We start from the raw sequence: 21,822 nt of genomic DNA on the forward strand, positions 1-21,822 counted from the left end.
CCCGACTGCGCCTGCAATGAGGACACCACGGCAATGAGGACACCACCCACCGTAACGAATGCGCCGGCATAACGAGGGCCGGCCCGCGGAACTAATCCACCCTACCGGAACGAATGCGCGAGTGCCCAGTGGGGTCCCGGTCAACAAGGTACGAACGGGACAGACGAATCATACGGGGTGCTAGAACTATCTATGAAGGCATGGCCTTCGCGATATGCTGCGCACCACCGGCAGCTAATTGCGGAAACCATCATTAAGGGCCCGTCTGAGATGCCTAGTCGGCGATCCTGTTTATTTCTAACTCCGTACACTAACTGTTGCTTCGTTTTACTTATTCCGGCCCTGAATATTCATATGCTTTACTTAATCCAAGAATGCAACATAGCGTAAGTGCACGTCTGCAATTCGCTAGGTGCACACGACGTGTTCGCTTAGCTGCAATTTTTATTATCACAGTGCTGTGGACTCCTGTGGAAGCTTGACGTCCTCAGGCAAGGCGTCGTGTTCGGTCACGGCATATCCGAAGCGATTGCCGGTCACAAAGTGCGGCTCTGCCGCCTCCAGCTGGCTCCAGAATGCGTCGAAGTCGAGCGGCGGTGCCTTGCCACCGTACTCTTCGGGCAAAGCCTCGGACGAGATTTCTTCGTGCAGTTTCTCGAAGTTTGTCCCGTGGAACTGGAACTTCAAAGAAGGAAATGCGAGAGTAGACAGTGAGTGTCGCCAAGGTATAGCTTTTGTGAGGTACATTTGCTTGGTACATTTTATCTGCATGCAGGCGCAGTCACATGGAGGCAAAAGTTTCCCATGCACAACGGTCTACTTTGCGAATGCGTGAGAACCTCCTCCCTCTCCCTCGCGAACTGGGGCGATGCCCACACCTAGCCAGGCGTACATTGCCTTCTTAAAACTCAGTGGGCACGTTTGCTCGCTTGAACATCGGCATTGGTTGCCTCTCGCTGCTATTTGTTGTCCCCGAGCAGCAGAATTTCGTCGCTGTCATTGCCATCCCTGCCTCTTTTGCCGCCCTTGATTGGCGTAACGTTCTACTTTGCAACGCCTGCAAGCGGTGACGGGAGTCACCGAGCCCGTCGACACGGCTTCGGGCCGACACGTCGACAGGGGAAGGTGGCGAGCCTTGCTTCGACTTGACGCTTCCTAGCAACGTCGGCCGCGCGAGCAGCGAAGGCAGCGCCACCGCAGTCGCGCGCTCTTTCGTTCTATGTTCTGTCGCTCCAGTGTCTAATCGACGGACAAAATTTTTGACAAGAACCATCCATTCCTCACACAGTAATGTAATTTTCAGCTTTTAAGAACACCTTTCAAGCACATTGTCCAAATATTGTTCGCCTTCTTACCCTTTCCGCCATCTTGGCTTTGATGAAAGGCTTAATAAGGGAAAACAGAAGGTCGAAGGCGTAAGACTGCCGCACGAAGTGCACCCTCTTCATCCTTATCGGCATGCAGTCCTGAAACACACAAAGTTGACCGAATTACGCCATCGTCCGTAGTTTTCCTTCGCAGTTCATAACACGCATCCATAAAATCAGCCTACCCTGCAACTATACCTCCTTAACTCGTTTTCTTGTTTTTCAAGCCAACAAAAATTGTAATTCACGGATTTTACGCGCTGAAGGTAGTTCAGGGTGCCTGAATACAGAGTAACAAAATACTACACAAGGAGAGATGACACAAGCACGGCACTCATGACTAACAACTGAAGTTCATTGCTCTTGCCAGTGTTTTAAGGGCAATAAACGTCCGTTGTCGGCCATCGCAGTGTTTGTGTCATCTTCTTTTCTTTTGTGTTGTGTTTTGCGTTGTCTTTAGACGTAATATACCAACTCGCTTAATCGTTCATTTTAACTACGCCAGTGCTATCAGCAAGTTTCTTGGCGAATGAACGTAGAGGGCTTAAAACAGTTTTTGCTTTATGCACGTAAAGTGCTTAACGTGTCGGTCTATTTGCTCACAATTCCTGAGGGAGTTATTTACTCCTGAAAAGGAGTTCCGGCTGCTATACTGTAATATAGGCCAATGTAAAGTCAGCAACTTTTGCAAGGAAGCTTCAAAATTATGGCGGTAAATTTGCACATTTCCTGCAGCAGTATGGAATTGTGCCGAGTGTTCATAGATGCTAAGGAAGGTCACAGAAGTGTTGGAACGAAAACATTCGTCCAGTTAAAGGTGCGGGGCAGCCCCAGTATGCGATTCAAAGACATTACGATACACCTAAACATTCCTTATAGTGCAGTTAATAAGAAAGCGTTAGTGCTGAAGCTGCTGAACGTGTTCTCTCATTATATCGTCATCTGCTCCTCTTTTGCGTCTTTTTTTCTTTCTTTTATTATGACTGGAAGCCTGTTGGCTGTTTGCCCTAGTTAGACCTAAAATCTAGCACTAACGTTAATTGCGTCGCCGCAACACTGATCCTTAGGACGCCCCGGGCAACAGCATAGCAATCGTCCATCGAACTGTGGGTACCGGTTCACGATGCCGAACCTAAACGCGTAGCGTTAGGCCTAACGTCGGGCCTTCGCGTTTAACCGCTTGCCCGCCCCCGCAGTGGTGGGCCAGTAGCACGGTGTAATATTCTTACACCGTGGCCAGTAGTTCGGCGGCCGGCACAGGCCCCGGATTCCGAGCTACAAGCCGCGTCACACAGCCAATGGGAACGTCAGGACGGTGCATGTCCTCGCTCACAGCCCGCACTACAAATGCCCCTGCATTCACGCACGCTCAAATATCTAAAGATGAATTTCGGCGATCACTGCATGACTAAAATATCACGCATGCAGCACTCCCACAACGCTTTCCTTGAAAGGCGCAACCCAGCACACGCATAACGCGGGAACCGGAAACAATGGAAAGCGCGGTTTTCTAACCTGGATATATTCCACTGCTCTCCTGAGAACTCCAATGTTGGTATAGAACATCTTGTCTGGCGTGAATCCGCCGTAGTCTGCGATGACCGTAATTCCCAGGGTCTGCGCCGCAGGGTCAGATGACAGGTGCTCAAGGCAGATGAGCGCTGCCCGCTGCGTATCAACGAAGTCAGCCTCGCTGGGGTTCCACGCACCTGAGGAGCACAAGGGAGAATGGCTATACTCATCGTTCGCAGAAGTTATAACAGGAACGACTTGCACGAGCTCCAGAGCGACCGTTCTTATGGCGTATTCGGTTGGGCGTTTACGAGCGCTCTGGAGTGCTCTGAAAAGCGGCCGTGCCTTCGGTTTGTAGAATTCGAGCACTCGAACTACCTTCGGTTAATTCTTTCGGAGCTTCAGCCTCTGACTCGGAGCGCTCCCGACCGCTCTGACTTCGAAGTGGGAGCGTGGTGCGATCTGGCCGGGAGGACGGGTCACGTGACACAAAACGCCGCGGTTTACCACGGCCGGGCTAGAGCGGGGGCGTGTGCGCCTCGCCGCTCTAAGCGACGTGCACGCGTCGCCACAGCGCGCGCCGCCGCTCTAGCCCGGCCGTGGTAAACCGCGGCGGCTTCCCGCGCTGGCGCGGTGGCGCTACATGCGCGCTGCTCCTAGAGTTCCTCTATATAGCTCCCTCAGGGAGCTCGGTGACTCTCGCGCACTGATTGCAAGCCCTCTTAGCATCTGGCGACTCCCAGCCAGAGGACCGGAGCGGCCAACCGAATACGCCATTAGTGAGAGACTTGACAGGAGGATTCTGTGGTCTTTCCCACTGCGAGATAGCCATCGTCTACCGGGTGCCTGGAGCGAAGAAAGGACGGTGCCATCTCACCACCTCGGAACGGGGAACACCGGTGCTACACGAAAACTTTCAATAGACAGTCGACTACTTACAAGCGCGCCATGTACATAGACAAAGCGCTGGTCAACAGACAATAGCTTGTATTCACTGGCGAGGAACTCAGGCAGGTAACCGTGTGAGTGCGCAGTCTGTGGTTACGTCGGGTACCGCGGGATGGCGGTACTAGTCCGTGCTGAGCGCATGATTTGTATTCGAAGTACCAAACTGTACTTCAATGAACGCGATGTAATGTCTCGAGTCCAATGTGAGTGCGATTAATAACATCTCTGTTGACACCCGCGTTGAGAATCGGGTTAAAGTGGAGCAGACGACGAACGCCGGTGGTTTTTTTTTTTCGTTGGCGTGCGTGCGCAATGCACTCTAAACTTTTTTTCCACCCATATACTCCCTAGAGGTTCTTTTTCGCCTGTCCTCTAGTGATCCTCCTTGTAGGAGTTTTTTTACTACATGGAACTGGGAGGTTTTGTTTACCTCCTCAAAACAGGGTGTTTTTAGGTGATAGAAAGGAGGTAGTTAGGGAGTGTTAAGAAATGTTAGGGAGAATTTAAAGAGATCAAAATGGAGTATTCTTTACTTCCTCAAGGCGTTTTTAAGTGATGTTTATGGACTTTTTAGGCGGTTGAATAGGAGCCTATTATGGCTCCCTTGGGAAGTACTTATGTTATTTTAGGGGCGTTTTGAGGAGGTTCAAGGGAAGCATTTACTTCTTTTGCATGGAGTTTTACGTTTTGTAGGCCTCGCGAGGGAGTTTTTAGGAGGTTCAAGGGAAGCATATATTTCTTTTGAATGGAGTTTTGCAAAGTTGGGGCGGTTTTGTAGGCCTTCCGAAAGGAGTTTTTTCAAGGCCACAAGGGAGAGTTTCTAGTTCCCTGCGGGAGTACTGATTTCACACGGTTTTTCTCGGTTTCAGGTTTATTTCAAACGAACTTTCGCATACAAGTTTACATGGTACATGGTGTACACAAGGAGGCTCCGAAATAAAAACTTTGGGCGACCTCCTATAAGAAAGCAAAAATGGTAAATTGCTAAAAACACGCCAGTTAGGAATGGAAGACAGCAATAGAATGCTAGTTGAACAAACCGTAGAATTAATATTACTACAAGAACTGGAAATACGCGAAAAACAAAGATAGGCGCAAACACAACCACATCGTAAGTGAAATGATTATATAATAATAGCGGGTCGGGAACGCGTCAGTACTTATCAGAACGCATCAGCACTCAGTACAGAAAGTGAAAAAAAAATGGTTGCAGTGGTTTACAACAACAAGAAAATTTCAGTTGGTGGTGAAATGAGCGATCTGTGTGCTAGTTGAACAAACTGTAGAAACAATATTACTACAAGAACTGGAAATACGCGAAAAACATATAGGCACAAACACAACGGCATGGTAAGTGACATCATTATATAATACTAGAGGATTGAGAACGCGTGAGTACTTATCAGTGCGCATCAGTACTCAGTACACAAAGTGAAAAAAATGGTTGCAGTGGTTTACAACAACAAAAAATTTTTTCAATTGGTGGTGAAATGAGCGAGAGCTGTGTAACGATTTGATATTGAAAGGTAACAAGCATTTTGTAGATGGTAAAGGCACAAGAGATAAATGATGTAGGAGACAGACAGCAATGAGATGGCTATGGATAAATGAGTAATATAAAGAACGAGAAATATGCTGCGGAAAATACCAGTGCGTTTTGATAAAGACACAAATGCGCCAAGAAAAGTGACCCAGTCTGAGGGGTTAATTGCAAGGGTATAGAACAGAATGCGTGGTTTTGCGACAGCTTCTTCAGAGTGAGAAGAAAAAGCCATGTAATTCGTGTTTTTCCGATAATTTTAAGTTGATTCATTTAGCACCAGTTGCCAACTTTATTTAGATAATTGTTTCAAGTTATATTAGTTGGTTAATATTATTGCTCACTAAAAGATAGCTGTATTATCAGCATACTGAAGGGCCCATCAAATATCCCCTGTTCAGTAAAAAAAAAAGAAAACGTCAGAAACATAATACGAAATTCTTTAAACTACTATCCAATGATTACAGGATTGAAAACAAATAAAATATTGGTGAGGGATATTGATGCGATAAAAGTTAATTAGTTCTAAATCCTTCACACGTGGTTTGGTGCTGGCAAGGTCCAAAAAGGCATGTTCCACAAACGTTAGAGCTCTGTGTGCCTTCTTGGGATATTGAATGTTGAAAACCCAGAACGATGCAAACAGATTACACAGTCCTCCCAGTAAAGATGATGCAGTCAAGGCACTCTGGCCATCGATGCGGAGGCTAATTTCCCCGTTCGCGGAATGCAGGCAGGGAGTCAAAGGAACATTTACCTGAAAAAGCAAAAAAGAAAAAAAAATGACCCACATGTAAAATTCAAAACAGACACTATGGTTAAATGAACTTAATAATTCGGTACAGTAATAAAATTGTTATGCCAGGTTCCCTGCGAAGATTCAGTACTTAAATTAGGAATGCAAAGGCTTCATAAAACCAAGTGCCAGTACATTAACCATCGTGGCTTTTGCAGCAATAAAAAAGATATTACTTCCGCACAATATACTCGAGCACAACTTTAAATGACAGTGAAGTTAAAATGCAAGTCTCTCTAGGTTGATAGATTAGCTCACGGAGAACACTATGATACCCCTCTTACACCTGGCATTTTTTTAAAAATAAGGTTGAAACTAGCAAAAACACGTTTTCACCGGAAGGGCTTAAGTGGCCTGACGCGCACAACTTCTTTCTTGGCTGCCGCTGAATGGTGCTACTCGTCCATACTTGGGGTGGCAGTACCGCTTTCCAAGGGAGCATGCGAGCTACGCATGAGAAAATCGTTCGACGCCAAAACTTGCGGGGCCTCAAAAGGCCAATGTTTTTCTTCAGTGAAGCGTAAATACTGATCACAGGTCCAATGGAGAAACATTTTGCTTAGTGGTCTCGAACGGCAAATGACAGGGGAGTTTGGGGAAGCATGAGCGATTTCACCGGAACTGACCAAACTGCTTGGTACGTGGTAATGTTGTATTCAGTTGCTTGTATACTGCTATTAATCACCGCTGCTTCACTTGCTTCCGGTTTATCCTGATGCAAACAGCGACTGCAGTCGTGTTTGCGTCACGTTTGATGAGCAGTTGAACAGCGATTTCTCAGCACTTAAGGCATCTTGGCACTAAATCAATGCTGAAATGGCTATGCGGAGGTCCGACTTCCGTTTGAAATCAACTTGCTGGTTGTCTTCAATGACCCTTTAACAACAAGTTACCCTTATGCCTCATCACTGCAACCGATTGTTCCTCCGTGTGGTGCAAAGTGTGCTACTGTGAGTATTTTTAACGTGAAACGAACCGTTTCTGTGATTTGTAGGACTGATTCTGCTATTAATTACTGCAGTGACAACAAGCTATGAAAGAAAATCCCGCCATCTCCTCGAAGTGAATGATGATGAGAGGGGCGAATCTAAAATGCTTATCAGCAGACAATGTGACGCATTAAGTGCAAGCTGCTTTCATAGTGTGTGCATTGACATTAGGATATGGCCCCCTGGCAGAATGATGCGCTGCGCGAGATTTTGCCGTACCTAAAAGGACAGGCAACTCATTTTTACGGAGTATAGGATCTGTAAAAGGGTTGCGAGTTGGGCGAGTTGGTAATTATGCATTGCGAAAAATAAACTGCGCGCAAATTAACGAGGACAAGAACACATGAAGACGGCACAAGCGCACACTCGCAAATAGTTTATTATTGCACAATTCAAAGCATTATATGCCCAAGCGCCCAACTGCCGCGCCCCCAATGCGTCGCAGTTCTCGGCGCACTCAGCCGAAAATACTAAAAAACCGTAACAACAAAACCACAAAACGAACTTTGAGGCGCAGGAAAGGCGAAAAATCAGCAAAGATAACCGCATCATACATGGATTAAGACCCCCCTCCCACCCCCAACACGCATTCCCAGAAGAAGCACCGAAATAGCGCTCAATGTGCGTCTAAATATGCGACTTCTCGATTAAGCAGGGCGATAGAGGGATGACTGATACATTCGGAACCAGCTTTTCTGATGTGGCTGGCTTCTACAATTTCTCACGTTCGCTGGTTCTTATGTCGCAAAAGGATGGCTGAGCGCTCAAACACAGGGACACAATCAGGTCTGCATGCGCGGCAATGAGAAGATAAGTGGCTCAGGTCACGTTGAAAAATGAAAAAAAAAAAAATATACGGTACTTTTAGACGTCGTACGCTCGAGTTTGTGACAACGTACCCGTGTGCGGCTCTGTCCTGAAGTTCGGAGAAATGCAGGCGGGTTGTGTTATATTTCTCGTCTTGCATTACGCTTTCTTTTATATATTAGCGCCCTCTTTCCCGATCTCTCTACCTTCCTTCCCGCTTCCGTCTGACTGCGCTGATTTTCGCCAGCACGAAGTAACCGTCACGTTGCTTTGAAACGACGCCGCGCGCGACAAACGATTTTATCTCGAATGCCCTGTTACAAACCGGCCTACAAAAGAATGCGAACGCATACCCCAAAACCCACAAACAAGTAAAATAATACGAGTGTGCGCTTTTTTCTTTGCCCGTGCGTGTACGAGCTGTGAGCGGCACGGGTACCCGGGTACTTCGCTGTTAACCCTATCCAAACGTTTGACAAACGCATCGACTGATGAAAGACCACTTACCAGCGAGCTGTCCACACCTGTCGCCGTATCCAAATGCTGTTTGCGGCCGTTCCTCGTGTGACAGGGGCAAATGAAAATCTTTCCACCAAATGGCACTACTAGTCCTTCACAAATAAGAAAAAACGACGGCCCAAGGCGAGGCTTGAAGCTCCGGCCGCGCCGAGTCACCGGCCGCGCTGCGTTGATAGCAGAGGTTGTATACATCCGGGCAGCCAGTCGTGCCGCCAGGGCAAGTTGAGTCGCTGCAGTCGGGTGCGTTGGCGCGCTGGCACGAGAATTTAAATCGTCTATGTATGCGCAAGCAAGCGAAGCAGATGAACATTGCAATTGTTTGCAACGGCGAGAACTGCATCTTCGTTAGCAGCAGAGTTTGACAACACCTATCGCCAAAATAAACAGATTGAGACAACACGGCCGCGCTCTCTGCCTGTGATCGCGCTGGTTGAAGCATCTATACGGGTATACGTACGGTATTGGTTTTGTAGCTGCGTGCAACCGTCGCGTCCTGCTTACTCGTTCTAATTAGCATTAGGCCACGGTTGAAGTGCTGGTGCACGGAGACAACAGAAAACTAACATGGCGACCGCCCGCTTGAGATGATTACCTCAGATAGGGCGTTTATTGTGGACGTGGTAGTATACAAGGAACGGAACGCCATCTCACAAATGGTGTTAGGTCGTTCTAAATCCTCCCTTTTGCTACCCGGATGGGCAACGGTACTACCATGGAGGTTCGTCCACTTCTTTAGATCATGCCTAGGGAGTACATTTTTTGCTATAGGTACTTTTCAGGGCACATTACTTGATTAAAACTCCATTTCCGGCTAGTTTGCGTTTACAGTGTGGCACAAGCGGCGCCATGTCCATGGCCGTTTCTAGTGTTGCCAAGCGAAGATATTGACAGCTAAACTTTTCAATGAATGCCACCTATAGCTTTCAAATCACGCAGCACACCCCAGTATCGCGGTCCTGTGCCAGGAGGTTAAGATTCGCGAGGACAGTGATGTTTACAGATCGACAACTTATTTCGTCATTCTATCAAGAGCCCTGCTCTTTTTTTTTATTTGCGATAGTATGCCCGTTGGCATAAATACTATGCTACAAGTATACGTTAACTCCCGTTTCGCGAACAAACGCAAGGAGGGAGCGGTGGTGGGGTCCCCATATCCCCCGATGGAGGTCAGGTGGTCTGCCAGGGTGGAGGCCTGTGCCTGCTCTTGATAAAGTCATTGCAGACAACCGAGGCATATTCAAGAACAGGACGACTGGGTTGATAGCGACGCCAGGATCGTAGCTGTTGCGTCCGTACTCCTCTGTTATATCGTCAAGGGGGGCTGCCTACTGGCGCTGAATCTTGGCAGTTGAGAGAGAGAGAAAAAAAAACTTTATTTTCCCAGAAGCAGAGAGGGGCTCTCTTTGCCGCGTTAGTCAGCCAGGAGATCTTGGTCCCTGGCGGCTTTTTCGGCCATCTGGACAAGGCGTAGCTGCGTTGGGGGATCGGAGCTGCGCAGCACGGTTTCCCAGTGCCCTAGCTGTTTACCACCTATACGTTCGAAGGCCTTCGGTAGTTCTTATTGATGCTGGTGCTCGGCTAACCCCTCTAGAAACTCCCCGCCGTCCCTTACCCCCTATGTCCTACGGCTTGCTTGATTTATTATGAGCCACACCACATATTAGAGCCGCATATTTTGTAACAAGGGAGTTTTATGTAGCCAATCGCAACGCCTTCTAGTCGCCTTCCGATTTCCGCTCTACTTACCTGGTCTGCAGATGAAAACGGGACGCCCGCATACGTCGGTATTCGGCAGCACCATGACCAACCTCCGAGCGTGCGGCGGTGTTTTAGACGGCAGAAAGTCATTGTACAGGGATGTGCCGGCTGCCCGGTTCCTGTAGTAGTTCCGGATGGACTGCAGGGCCAGGTCGACGTTGTACTTCCGAACCCGCAGGAAGCGCAGCAGGAATGCGGCGTCCGCATTGGCGTTGAGGTCAGGCTCCCCTGCGAAGCAAAGAGTGCCAATAAGAATGTGTTCTGATACCGCAGGATTAGATATTTCCAAGCTGAAAGCTAGAAATCCTTCCAGCTCGCTGACCAGGTGCCATCAACCACTAAACCCGCTTCTATCATCATCATCGTCATCACCATAACCATCCTATAAAGGGGGAAAGGACTAGACCAGTGGAACTCTGAGCAGAATCTTATGCCCTGAACCCTTTGGGAAATAGCTCCGTTTTGGCTGTGCAGATCAGTTCTAATTTGTCCTGCAGAGCGGAGCTGGCCATGGCCGCCCCCCACGAGAGACGAAGTGTTTGTGGGGACTGTATGACGTTTTATGCCTTCCAAATGATGGGGCAGTAACAGGCAGCGTGATGGGGCAGTGCCGTGTAGCGAAATGATGGGGCAGTGCCAAGTTTTCTCCCATGACTTCCAAATTTTCTGCCCGCGCACTTCACTGAGCATCATTGCAGCCTACGAGGAAACCGAAACCGTCCCGTTCTAAATGCCAGTCATGGCGAGTGCGGCGCTAGCGTCCATTGTTAAAGGTTAGTCCAACTGCCCGCTGTAAACGGTCTATAGCCCGTGTCGACGGATTTTGCAACTCCCGTCACTACTTGTGCAAAGGTTGTAAGAGAAGAAGGAATGGCAATTACAGCGACGGAATACCGGTACTACTGTACGAAACACAAGTGACAGGAGGACAGTGCCGCTGCTAAAACGTAACGACGTTCCCACACCGACCGTTAGAGCGGCAAGAATAGTTGCCATGGTGTGCGAGTGACCACATTTATGTGTCCATAGATGGGAGTAAGTGAAGACTTGGGAGAGCCCCCTCCACCATCAGTCGGCATCCAGGAGTCCTTCTCTGGCCGCGGCATAGGCCATCTGGGCCAGGCGGACCTGCTCTCCCCAGTGCGTATGATCTCCGCGGTCTCCCTCTGCTCAGAGCTTCTAATGACAAGAAATGAAGTGTAAACGTTAATTCTATTTTCTCTGTTGGGGCAGTCAAAGGGTGTTGAGTCGGAATGTTTTCGGGTTCTCTTCGGGTTAGAGTTCAAGCCTTTCGGGTTGGGGTCCGGTTCGGTTCCCGAGCATCATTCTGTTCCGGTTCGAACCGGTTCAAACGGGTTCAAACAGTTTCAGATAAAAAAAAAGGAAGGTGTGTTTTCTTCTGTTTTATTTTTGTAATGCTGCGTTTTCGTTTCCTCGTTTATCTGTCAGGTCGCTAGAAAACCAATTTAATTAAGTAGGATTCTTTTTTGATGTTGACTTGGCCAACTTGACTGTACACTCCCCTCCAAAATGTTTTCCATGCTAGGTCAACGATAACCTCACTAGCTGATGCGAAATTAAAAGTTCGCACGGACGCTTAAGGCTGCTTACACGTATGACTGTGAAAGCTTTACTCTTTATGGCCGCAAGTTTAAATTAATTAATTTATTTTAGTACAACAACACAATGAATTTTAATTTTATTCTTGGCCCAGGCACCCACTGTTTCATAGACCGCAGGTTCTTTCTTGAGGAAAACAATAACAATGGCTCTACGTAGCCGCCGCGGTGCCGCCTTCTGCTTTACTCCCATCGCCGACCAGTGACAGGCCGCACCTCGTCTCCAAATAATGCATCTTCGGGCAGCCTCTTCGGCGGACAGGCAACTTCTCTGGACAGCACAGAGACTGCCCGTCCGCCATCTTTTTGGTATTATCAAATGTCGCTACGCACGCACGCACGCACGCACGCACGCACGAGCGCGCGCACACCCACACGCTCGCATGCACACACGTACAACATATGTTCACACACACGCTCGCGCGCACGCAAGTATTGTCGCTCAATGAGGCAAATAATGCTTTCGCAATGAGAAGAAAATTGGTTGGTCTGCATCGCTTTTCATGTGCCTAGTTCAAGCGTCATTTTATTTTTAACGCGGAAGCATTAGCAGTGCTACAAGTCGAAAACTGAACGGCGTCGGCGTCAGCCTCCAACTGTCAAGCATGGGAGGTGGCGTTTAGAGGGATCTCCTTCTCCGCACCATCCACCCGCTAACAGGTAGTCTAAAATTTCTCCCACCTCCCCTCGCGGGAACCCCTGTGTAGATGCGACGCATAGGGGGTTCCGTTGTTGTTTCCATTAGGTTGATTCTCCCATCGCGTGAAACGTGCCGTGAACCCCCTGCCGAGGCTATGGCACAACGTGGCGCGGCTATGACGCAACACAATCCACTTTAATCCAATCAAATCTAATCCAATCCAAGCCAAGCCAAGCCAAGCCAATCGAATCCAATCCAATGCCCCTCGCGAGAAAGTGTTCGCTATCGGATAGGAGAGGGGGTGAGCGGGGGAGAACGCAGCTCGCGCGGCGAGGAGAATGGGGGAGGGGTGTGGACGGACAACAACAACGCCGTATGGAGGGACAAGGCGAGTGAATGAGATGCAGTCGCATCTAAAAGGAAGAAACAGCTATAATGACTCACTGGCTACAGGAAAACACCGACTATAGTAACTTGATAATGATACTTCAGCGACAGGTGACAGCGATTGGGTTGTTGTAAAGATAGCAGTTTAGTGAATTCACAAGCAGCGGTAGTGCTCGCTGGTTCTCCAAAGCTGCAGAACGTAGGCAGAAAAAAGAACAGAAGGTACAGAAGAACGCTATCATAGTTCATTCGCATCAAACCAGTTGATCGCTCATTTTTTTTCTTTGAGTTTAGTTGCTTCCTAGAGTCTTAACTCGTATAAATACAGTAGAACCCCGCTGATACGTCCCCCGGACTTACGATGACCCGCTTCTTACGACGCTTCACAGCGGTCCCGGCAAACTCCCCAGAGAAACAATGCATTAAAACCTCGATGATATGACGCTCGGGTGCACGCAGTCCGCTTCATACGACGGACCCTGGCGCGGATAAACCAGCGTTTTCCCCATATTTTACACCGCTTCGGTGCCTCGTCCCTAACTTCTTTATTCTTAACGTCCGTTTGACGCTGCTTAATGGGCAAATGTCCGCAGGCGGGCCAGACCACTTGCTGCACAGACGCAAGCAAGCAGAGACGGGCCCACGCGGCATCAGTACGCCAACGCGCCGACCGCGAGAAGCCGAATTTCAGGGGGCAAGTTTGAAGCTCCCGTCGAGCCGCCGACGAACGCGAAAACACATACGACGCAACCCCACGGTGATGACCGAACACGCGCTTTCTTCGCCCTCCAGAGACCAAGCTTCTTTTCACGACGCTGTCTCTCCCTATATCTCTGCCCTCTGCTTATCAGTGTCTTTCAAAGTCGCGTTGTCACTCCGGTCCTTTCTTTGGTAGAATGTCTCAATTTACGCGCATCCGCCTCAAGGGTGGAGACTCGTGTACGTTTGCACCGCCATTTTGGGTACATCGCTGGCCGCCGCAGCAAACTACTGTAGCAAGACCGCGCTATAATTTTCGCCGCAACAGGGTCCACTCGCGAAGTTTGAATCATCGTATCTATTTCGCGTTGCTGGATCTTGTGGGAAACGAAAACAGCTATGTTTTGAGCACTTTTATCCAAATGCGACGACACGGGACCGTTCAAAGGGTTCCACCACCACGTACGGATATGCCGTTTTTTTTTTTTTTGCCATCTCCGTCTGGTACTGTCATACAGTGCGCAACACCCTTGTCTATAACATTCAGTTCAACTTGAACTGGTTAACTCTCAAAACTGCAGACTCAAACTTGTCACAAAAAACGTTGAGGTCAAAATATATAGTTAAGACTTCAGAATGACACAATAGTTTTCTTCAAATGTTTGTCGGCCGAGGCAAGATAAGGCTATAAGTACGAAAGCTGTGTTATGGACAAGGGTGTTGCCCTCTGTACGTGTGGCTTGGCCTTGACAGTTTCACACTTGCCTTTCCCATTTTCAGTTTGCTTGACCACGTCGGCCTTATTTCGCATCCGCAGGGCGCGAGGGCTGGCGGGCTAGGCTATAAATAGCGCCGGACGGCACGGGTGTTGCGTAGCTCACGACGCTTGGCTGGCGGGCTAGCTCGGACGTATGGAGGGTAGGGGATGCAATATAGGCGTTGCTTGTTTTGGTAACTTCTGATTTCAACTAAAGATTTGCAAATTACGCGATAACGCGCAAAAATAGTGGTGTAAATAAGGTCTCAGCCCACCTCTCGCGTGAGATCGCCTACTAGGCCGGCATTTACCCGCACCCCGGCCGCACGACACCCCGGTCATACGACGCTCTCTCGCTGTCCCTTGAAAGTCGCATTATCAAGGTTCCACTGTACTTGTTTAGAGAACCCCTGGATGAATAAAAAATATGCATTGGGCAACTATTCGCTTACTTTAGTGCGATATGTCAATCTTACGCTAGAGACAACATAACAGCGCAATACTTGCATAAAGAATGATATTTTTTAACATCTAAGTTGTCATCACCCAAAAAATTTCCCGGCTTTTTTGTGCCCATCTAAATTTTCTGACTAGTTGACAGGGAGAGCGCCACAAAATTTGCAAATGCCAAGGACTCTAAAAATATCGTGGTTGGTCCGGCCCACTCGATATTTTTCCGTTCAGTCTTACCCGTCCCACAATCGTTTCACTAACCGTTCCCGGAGCAGGTTCGGAACGGTTCCTTCGACTCGTTCCTGTTCGGGTTCGATTGGAAAATTGCGGAAAAGGTACGGGTTCAGTTCCGTACCGGTTCCAGACAAAAATTCTGGTTCTGTTCCGCTTTTCAGTTCGGTTCCGGTTCCGGTTTGACACCCTGGGCAGGCCCAAAGTATATGCTGCAGGTCCGCCCTGTCTCCGCGCTGTTTAGATGCGTGGGAGTAGAGCGGCGGATAGCAGCGGTTGTACAACACTGGGCTAGGGAGGGTGTTTGTAGAAGGCGCCACGCCACGCCTGCCATCTGGACAGGCTCCTGTCTGCTGCAGGGTAGTGAGCTCTTCCCAGCCGGGAGTGGTTAATGGCGCCCCGGTAGGAGACCAGCATGACCCTGTCGGAATGGCGAAGCGAGCGTGCGTCGAGGATGTTGGTGAAGTCGGTCACATCGGTCAAGTCTCGAGCGGCGTCATGCGCTTTATCGTTCCCCGGGAGGACGAACTGAGCTAGCGCCCATACGACTCGACCTTCATGGAGCCCGGCCCGGGGGATTTTGAGGGCCTCAGGATACAAACGTCGTGTTGCGGGCTTCTAAAACCGGAGCAATTCGTCCGCACCGAGCTGATTCCCAAGTTTGCGAGCAAGTAGGACGAAGTGCTAACGCATTCTTAAATATCTACCAATGAATCTTTGGTTACTTTTTTATGCAAAGTTTCTCTTATTTTTCTCTCCTGCCGTTCGTTACTGTGATTCCAAATAAACCGCGCTCGCTTCTAGCGCAAACACGCCTTGCTACTCGCTTAATTGCTACTTCTGTTCTCAGCACACGCCAATTACTCATAGGCCCCAGTACATGTCGTGCATAAACCCTTCTCCGCATAAGGCCACAACCCATTCAGTGGCGGTGCTGGTCGCGCATTCAGAAGGCACCGGGTTCGAATCCCAGTCCTATCTGAACTGACCCAACTAACACTGTCGCATCGAAAGCAAAAAATCAAAGAAAAATCATGCACCCTTCCATCGACGACAATGGTTGAACGCGATGCTTTTTCATGATGGATTCTTTGGTTGTCCAATCCAACACTGCGAGTATATGCTACTTTGGAAGTACGCACCAATTTCCTGCAATGAGCCTCAACTAGAACAACTTCTTCACCTTATAAATCATTCCTGGAACACGGGTGTAATTCCTGACACCCCGAAAAATTCCCTGATTAACCTCATTCCAAAACCTGGAAAGGATCCTTCTGTCACCTCCAACCTTCGACCCATATCGCTTATACCCACGTTATGTAAACTTATCGAACACCTGATTAACAACTGGCTGCAATACCTCTTGGAATATATGAATCCATAATTTCACCAGGCCCTAGCTGGCTTTCACCAGTACCTAGGAACGCATTGTTGTCTCTGGTTCTTACGACGGGTAATCAACAGATCCCCGTACGAAAAAAGCATTCGACAGAGTAGATCAAGCGACGATTTTGACTGAACTGGCCCAAGTTTCACCCAGCAAAAAAGCACGTTTCGATCCGTACCTCTCTCCACAACCGTCCCGTTTAATTCAGCAGCACCCTTCCTGGATGGACAGCCAACGCCTACTACAACGACAAAGGTGTTCCACAGGGATCTATACTCGGACCAGTACTCCTCAACATCGCCATGGAAAAGTTAGCCAAAACTCTAGAACAAGAAACGACAGCCCTTTTCGCAATCTATGCTGACAATATTACGATATGGACGGAAGGTAGAGACTACCGGTCCACATCCGACATGCTGCTTGAGCTGCAGGCGGTGATGATCAGTCTCGAAGCATGCAGATCGAAACTTGGCCTAGAACTCACTCGCGACAAAGGTCCTCGCGACAGCTAAAGCGGTCTTGAAATACACTCCGCCGAAACATGGATGAACAGTCATGGAGAAATGAAATTCGAACACGAAATTATGATCCAGAACATGCAAAATTCAAAAATGTTGTTCGTGGAAGTTTAATAGCGACGCGATATTGTTTTATTCGGAAAGCCACACTTCCCAACTTCCGTACTATATTTAAGCCACGCGCTATTCGTGTGTTCGGTTCATATTTTTGTGTTCGCGTTTCATTTGTTTATGGCTGTACACCACAAAATAAAACAAAGTAGTAGTAATCACCTCCTTCAAAAATTTGTTACGGCGATGAGTATTAGCTGAGCAATCGTAAATAAAAAACCGCGCATTGTCGCCACGGCGGGTTTCCTCCTCTTTTTACCATCCTCCTCGATGTTGACGGCGCGCGAGCGTTCCCTCCCATGATGCTTCGCTCCTCAGAGGTGACGTCTCACAGCATTTCCGCTTTTGCGCTACGCTGACTGCACGTTGTAGTGGTTCCTATCGGCAGCACGTCAGAAAGACAGCTTCAACTGGTGGAAAGCTCGTGATCACGAATGCACCGGTTAAGAATCCTTAATCAGCCGCACGGTGATGATCTTATGTGTCTTGTTCTCTTTCACGCAGCACGCGCACTCTTTATCTGATAAGCGCCGTGTCACATGTCGCCCAGCAATGCAGTGCTTTGTTTTGCGATCTTTGAGGAATTCCTGCCGGGGGCATGCCAGAAAACATTTTAAAGCGGCAGAGAACCAGGGCACGAAACTCGCCGTTTCGGACCGTTTTATCAGACGCAGTGAACGGAATTCCTGGGAACGCCCAGAGCAAACCAGCGGCGCACTCAAGCAGGGTGCACGCGTGTTTTGACAAGGTGCACTCACGTATAGTAAAGGCGCGGTCACACTAGCCCGATCGTTTACCGATTCGGTCGGCCGAAATCATGTCGGCTATCTGTCGGCGGCTATGTCCCACCGCGGCGACGTCGATCCTCTACCAGCCGTCTGCATCGTCGAGAAATCGGTGTGGCGTCGTTGTCTGCGCGCTGTCGGCCAACTAGCTTGTTACACCACGCCGACAAGCCAGAATACGGATCGTATTAGCGCTAGTGTTCAGTTGTATGGGCCTCATTAACATTGATTGATTGATTGATTGATTGATTGATTGATTGATTGATTGATTGATTGATTGATTGATTGATTGGGTAAACGCGCCGAGGCTACACCACAGCCGATGAGGCGCGCCGTAGTGGAGGGCTCCGGATTAATTTTGACCACCTGGGGACCTTTAACGTGCGCCGAAATCTCGAACACACAGGCGTCGTCGCTTTTTCGTCTCCATCAGAATAGCGGCCGCCGCAGCTGGGAATCGAACCTCATGGACCTTACTAACTTTATTACACTCTATAGAAACTAACAATATAGCGCCGCATTTATTGCGGCACAAATGTTCTCAGGGCGCAGTTGTCGCTCCTCGATCGACCCCGACAACCAGTCGGCCGACCGGTTTTGTCGGCGTCTTCGGTCGGTGAGCCAGCCACACTACGCGGACTTTTGATCGGCCGACGTGTTTGTGTCACCGTCGGCGTATTGCGACAACGCGGTCTGCCAACTCTGAAGCCGGCCGAGTCGGCGACTTGTCGGTGTCGCCATTGTGTCGTCGTCGGCGTCGTGTCGGTCTAGTGTGACCGCGCCTTAACCAGAAGCATGGTAATATAGCAAAAAACGTAAATATAGACAAAAAAGATGGCGGAGGAAGCGCTAATTAACCATAGGTGCCGCCGCAACCAGCCGCCGTTGAGCAAACGACTCTTCTCTTTGCCTGAAGTGCGAGAAAAGAGCCGTCCGATAGGAGGATCTCTGCTCCGTGACGCACATGGGAGGATCGGTGACGTCCATGAGTTTAAATGGCGGTGTCCAAAGGCACACAGGAAAGGGGTTGAAAGGGGCGACAAAGTTTAAAATGAAAGCGCGAGCTTTTTGCTGCGCGTAAAAAAGTTATACTTGGTACAAACGACGTCGACCACCAAGCTTAATCACTGCTCTTATTCGTTTAGTGTGCTCAAAACGCCTCACGTGACCCCTTCCTTGAACGCTACTATGGGTGTTGTACTGCCAAGCTTAACAAAATACACCTTAAACACACCGTTTCATTGGCAGCTTACCCTGCAAGAGTTTCTTCAGCTTTTTCAGGGCTTCCAATCTCTCCGTCGTGGTCTCCCCCAGCTCTTCTTCCGCTACCCGCTGCAGCTCCGCTGGCAATGCTCCTTCCGAAGTGTCCAACGCTTCTTCGGGGCGTTTCCTGGCGCAAACTCCTGACATGACGGAAGTGACTTGAAGAGGCACCTAGGGCCAGTCGGCGTGCTTTTTTCGTGGGCGAACGATCTCGGCCGACATAGCCCTTGAAAGAAAATGTTGTAGCTGCTGGTAACTGAAAACTAACCCGATTATACGCCTGTATTGCGGAAAATTGTGTCGCAAAGCCCATTACTAATTCGAGTTTATTGCCAACCGGGTTTCGGGATAGACTACGGAAACTGCCAGGCTTGCTGCCAACATGTAGGCATTCTTACGCCGCTCCACTGCTTTCCCTACCTTGCATTTTGTTGGCAGAAATTAAAAAGAAAAAAAAGGTCAACCCAGGCAGTGCCGTTTAAAGCGAGGCTTTCTATGCCTACCTGATGACGACCGTCCGTCACCAAGACACACTGCAGAAAAGCCAACTTTACACAATGGGTTTCACAAAACGATGATGACGGTAATAAGCTAAGGCACAGAAAGCGCCACAAGAAAAAGACGCTTCCCGTTGTCGGAATTAAACCTGGGTCCCTCGCGTTAAAAGCCTGGTTTTTTCATCCGACATGTCGTATCCAACACGCGGGGCCGTTTTCTTTTGCATTTCGAAACAGGACCCCTACAGCAGTGTGGAGCTAACCACTTCACTTGAAGCAAGCGTTATGACTGGTTCGGCGGATCTTATAGTGCTTTGTTTACGTTCAACTAGCTATTGCGATAATGCGAGAAAATTTGGGTTAATTTTCTCCAGCATATATATATATATATATATATATATATATATATATATATATATATATATTAGTTAAACCTGGATTAAGGAACCTCTACGTAACGAATTCCTGAAGTTAACGAAAATTCTCAATTACCCATTGCCACCCGGCATTGAAACCCATGCGTTTGCGACCTCTGTGTAACAAAGGCGTCGCGATGTAACGAATTCACTACCCTGGCGAGTTATTGTTGTTCGCACTTTTTCTAAAATATCGGCCGGAGAAACGGAGAAGAGCACTTACTTACAGAGTTTAGCCCGCACCTCAAACTGCCCTGCGTTTCCACGTGTGAGGGCTGTTAAATCTAGGCCTGCCTGTCAGCGTGTAGTAGCGCATCTTCACCGCTATATGTGGCGTCGGTTCGCCGGTGATAAGTTGTGGTGACAGAAAACAAAACGTTTTCTCTTTTGAAGACAAGCTCGCAATTTTAACTTCCGTCTCCTCTGTCCAGAAAGAATTGAACGTCGCCACCCGGCACAGCATCCCAGCTAGCATCCTCTCGACAATTTTGAGTGCGGAAACGAGCATCAAGTTCGCGAAGAGGCGCCCTTTCGGATGAAGTTGTCTTCTTGAAACGCGCACCGAAAAGTGTCAAAGGGCAAAAGTAATACTTAAGTTACGTTGGGGAATACGGGGGTAAGTTACCTCGCTGCTTTGGAATGCACTGTAGTGAGTAAACTCGTTCGAATGCAAACTCGAGCAGGTGCATATCACGCAGTTGTTCACTGTGAAATAAATCCTTGAAGGGCGAGTTCACCTTCACTGATGTCTAGCATTTGCGCTTCGTTTCTGCTTCATCACGCGAGGCTTAACTCAAAACTCACGTGTAACAAAAATTGCTAATTTCTGTCAACCTCGTTATATCCACGTTTAACTGTATAAGGATTTAGCGTACCGATGGCGTGAATGTTGATCTCGCTCGACGTAAATAAGAAGAAGCCGTAACGTTTATGTAGACGCAAGCGCGTTGGAGCGCTTCCCATAAACCGGTGCATGCCCGGCGATGCTGCAGCTTGGCTCGGGCAAGGGTGAGTCGGGTTATGAAGCGGCGACGGCACAAAATCTATCCTTTTCGCCTCTCTAACGCCATACGGCAGGGTCATTCAGAAGCGGAGCGAGAGCCCGTCGTCTTGCGACTAAGCTGCGCCCACTTTCTTTTTCATCAAAAAACAGGTTTATTTACGTAATAAATATGCACTGTGCAGGAGAACACACATTACTGTACATTTCGCTACGTTTTGCTACACTGTAGCGACACATTACAGACTGGCGTGTCTGCCTGATTCAGGGGAGTTACACTCATTCAATATGGAGAGCACATATTTTTTTTTTTTTTTTTTGGGGGGGGGGGAGTGGGGTTGTGTTGCGTTGCAAACTGGCCGGTGACTGGTTTCATAGCCCCTTAAAGCGTTCTGTCTCCTTTGTTTTGAAGGCTACCGTCGCCTGGCAGCAGCGCGCAAGGACCTGGCCCAGTTCAGCGTCCGAGCCTGGTGCCCCGAGCACACTCAGTCCATTCCTTCTTCTGGAAGAATCGGGGTGGGAGCACACTCCACCATATCCCTTGCGCATGCCATAGTGAGTGTAGGCCCAGTGTAATGACGCATTCGCACAGCTCTGAGTGCTCTGTCGGAACGTTTCGGTAGCGGAAACCCGACCATTCCATGCCCCAGTGGACGCCTTGAAAACACTGTACCTCATCCCAGATATAACGCGCGGTCTTGCATTCTAGGAACAATGCCGACACCTCACCTCCTACTAGACGCAGAGGAGGCCAGAAATCATAGAAAAATCCACACCAGCACCTACCCACGTAAGTCTAGATTAGCACTTATGTTTCCGGATA

General features: G+C 48.8%; 1 protein-coding gene across 5 annotated transcripts in view; it reads right to left on the reverse strand.

Annotated features, from left to right (window-relative positions):
- Positions 1-426: 426 nt before the first annotated feature.
- Positions 427-21,822, reverse strand: part of LOC144178185 (alpha-tocopherol transfer protein-like) — a 42,178-nt gene continuing 20,782 nt past the window's right edge. For 3 of the 5 annotated variants that reach the window (XM_077705819.1, XM_077705818.1, XM_077705820.1), the window contains exons 2-6: positions 19,077-19,312; positions 10,225-10,464; positions 2,883-3,076; positions 1,356-1,466; positions 427-681 (exon numbers count right to left, since the gene is read on the reverse strand). In XM_077705819.1, coding sequence (XP_077561945.1) covers positions 451-681; positions 1,356-1,466; positions 2,883-3,076; positions 10,225-10,464; positions 19,077-19,233 — 933 coding nt within the window. In that variant the 5' untranslated portion in view covers positions 19,234-19,312 and the 3' untranslated portion in view covers positions 427-450. The remainder of the gene's footprint in view (positions 682-1,355; positions 1,467-2,882; positions 3,077-10,224; positions 10,465-19,076; positions 19,313-21,822) is intronic. The other 2 variants (XM_077705821.1, XM_077705822.1) reach the window with 1 other exon arrangement.

Source organism: Haemaphysalis longicornis, unplaced genomic scaffold (assembly GCF_048455015.1).
Source record: "Haemaphysalis longicornis isolate Haplotype H1 unplaced genomic scaffold, Haemaphysalis longicornis Haplotype H1 scaffold_4, whole genome shotgun sequence".
NCBI lineage: Eukaryota > Metazoa > Arthropoda > Arachnida > Ixodida > Ixodidae > Haemaphysalis > Haemaphysalis longicornis.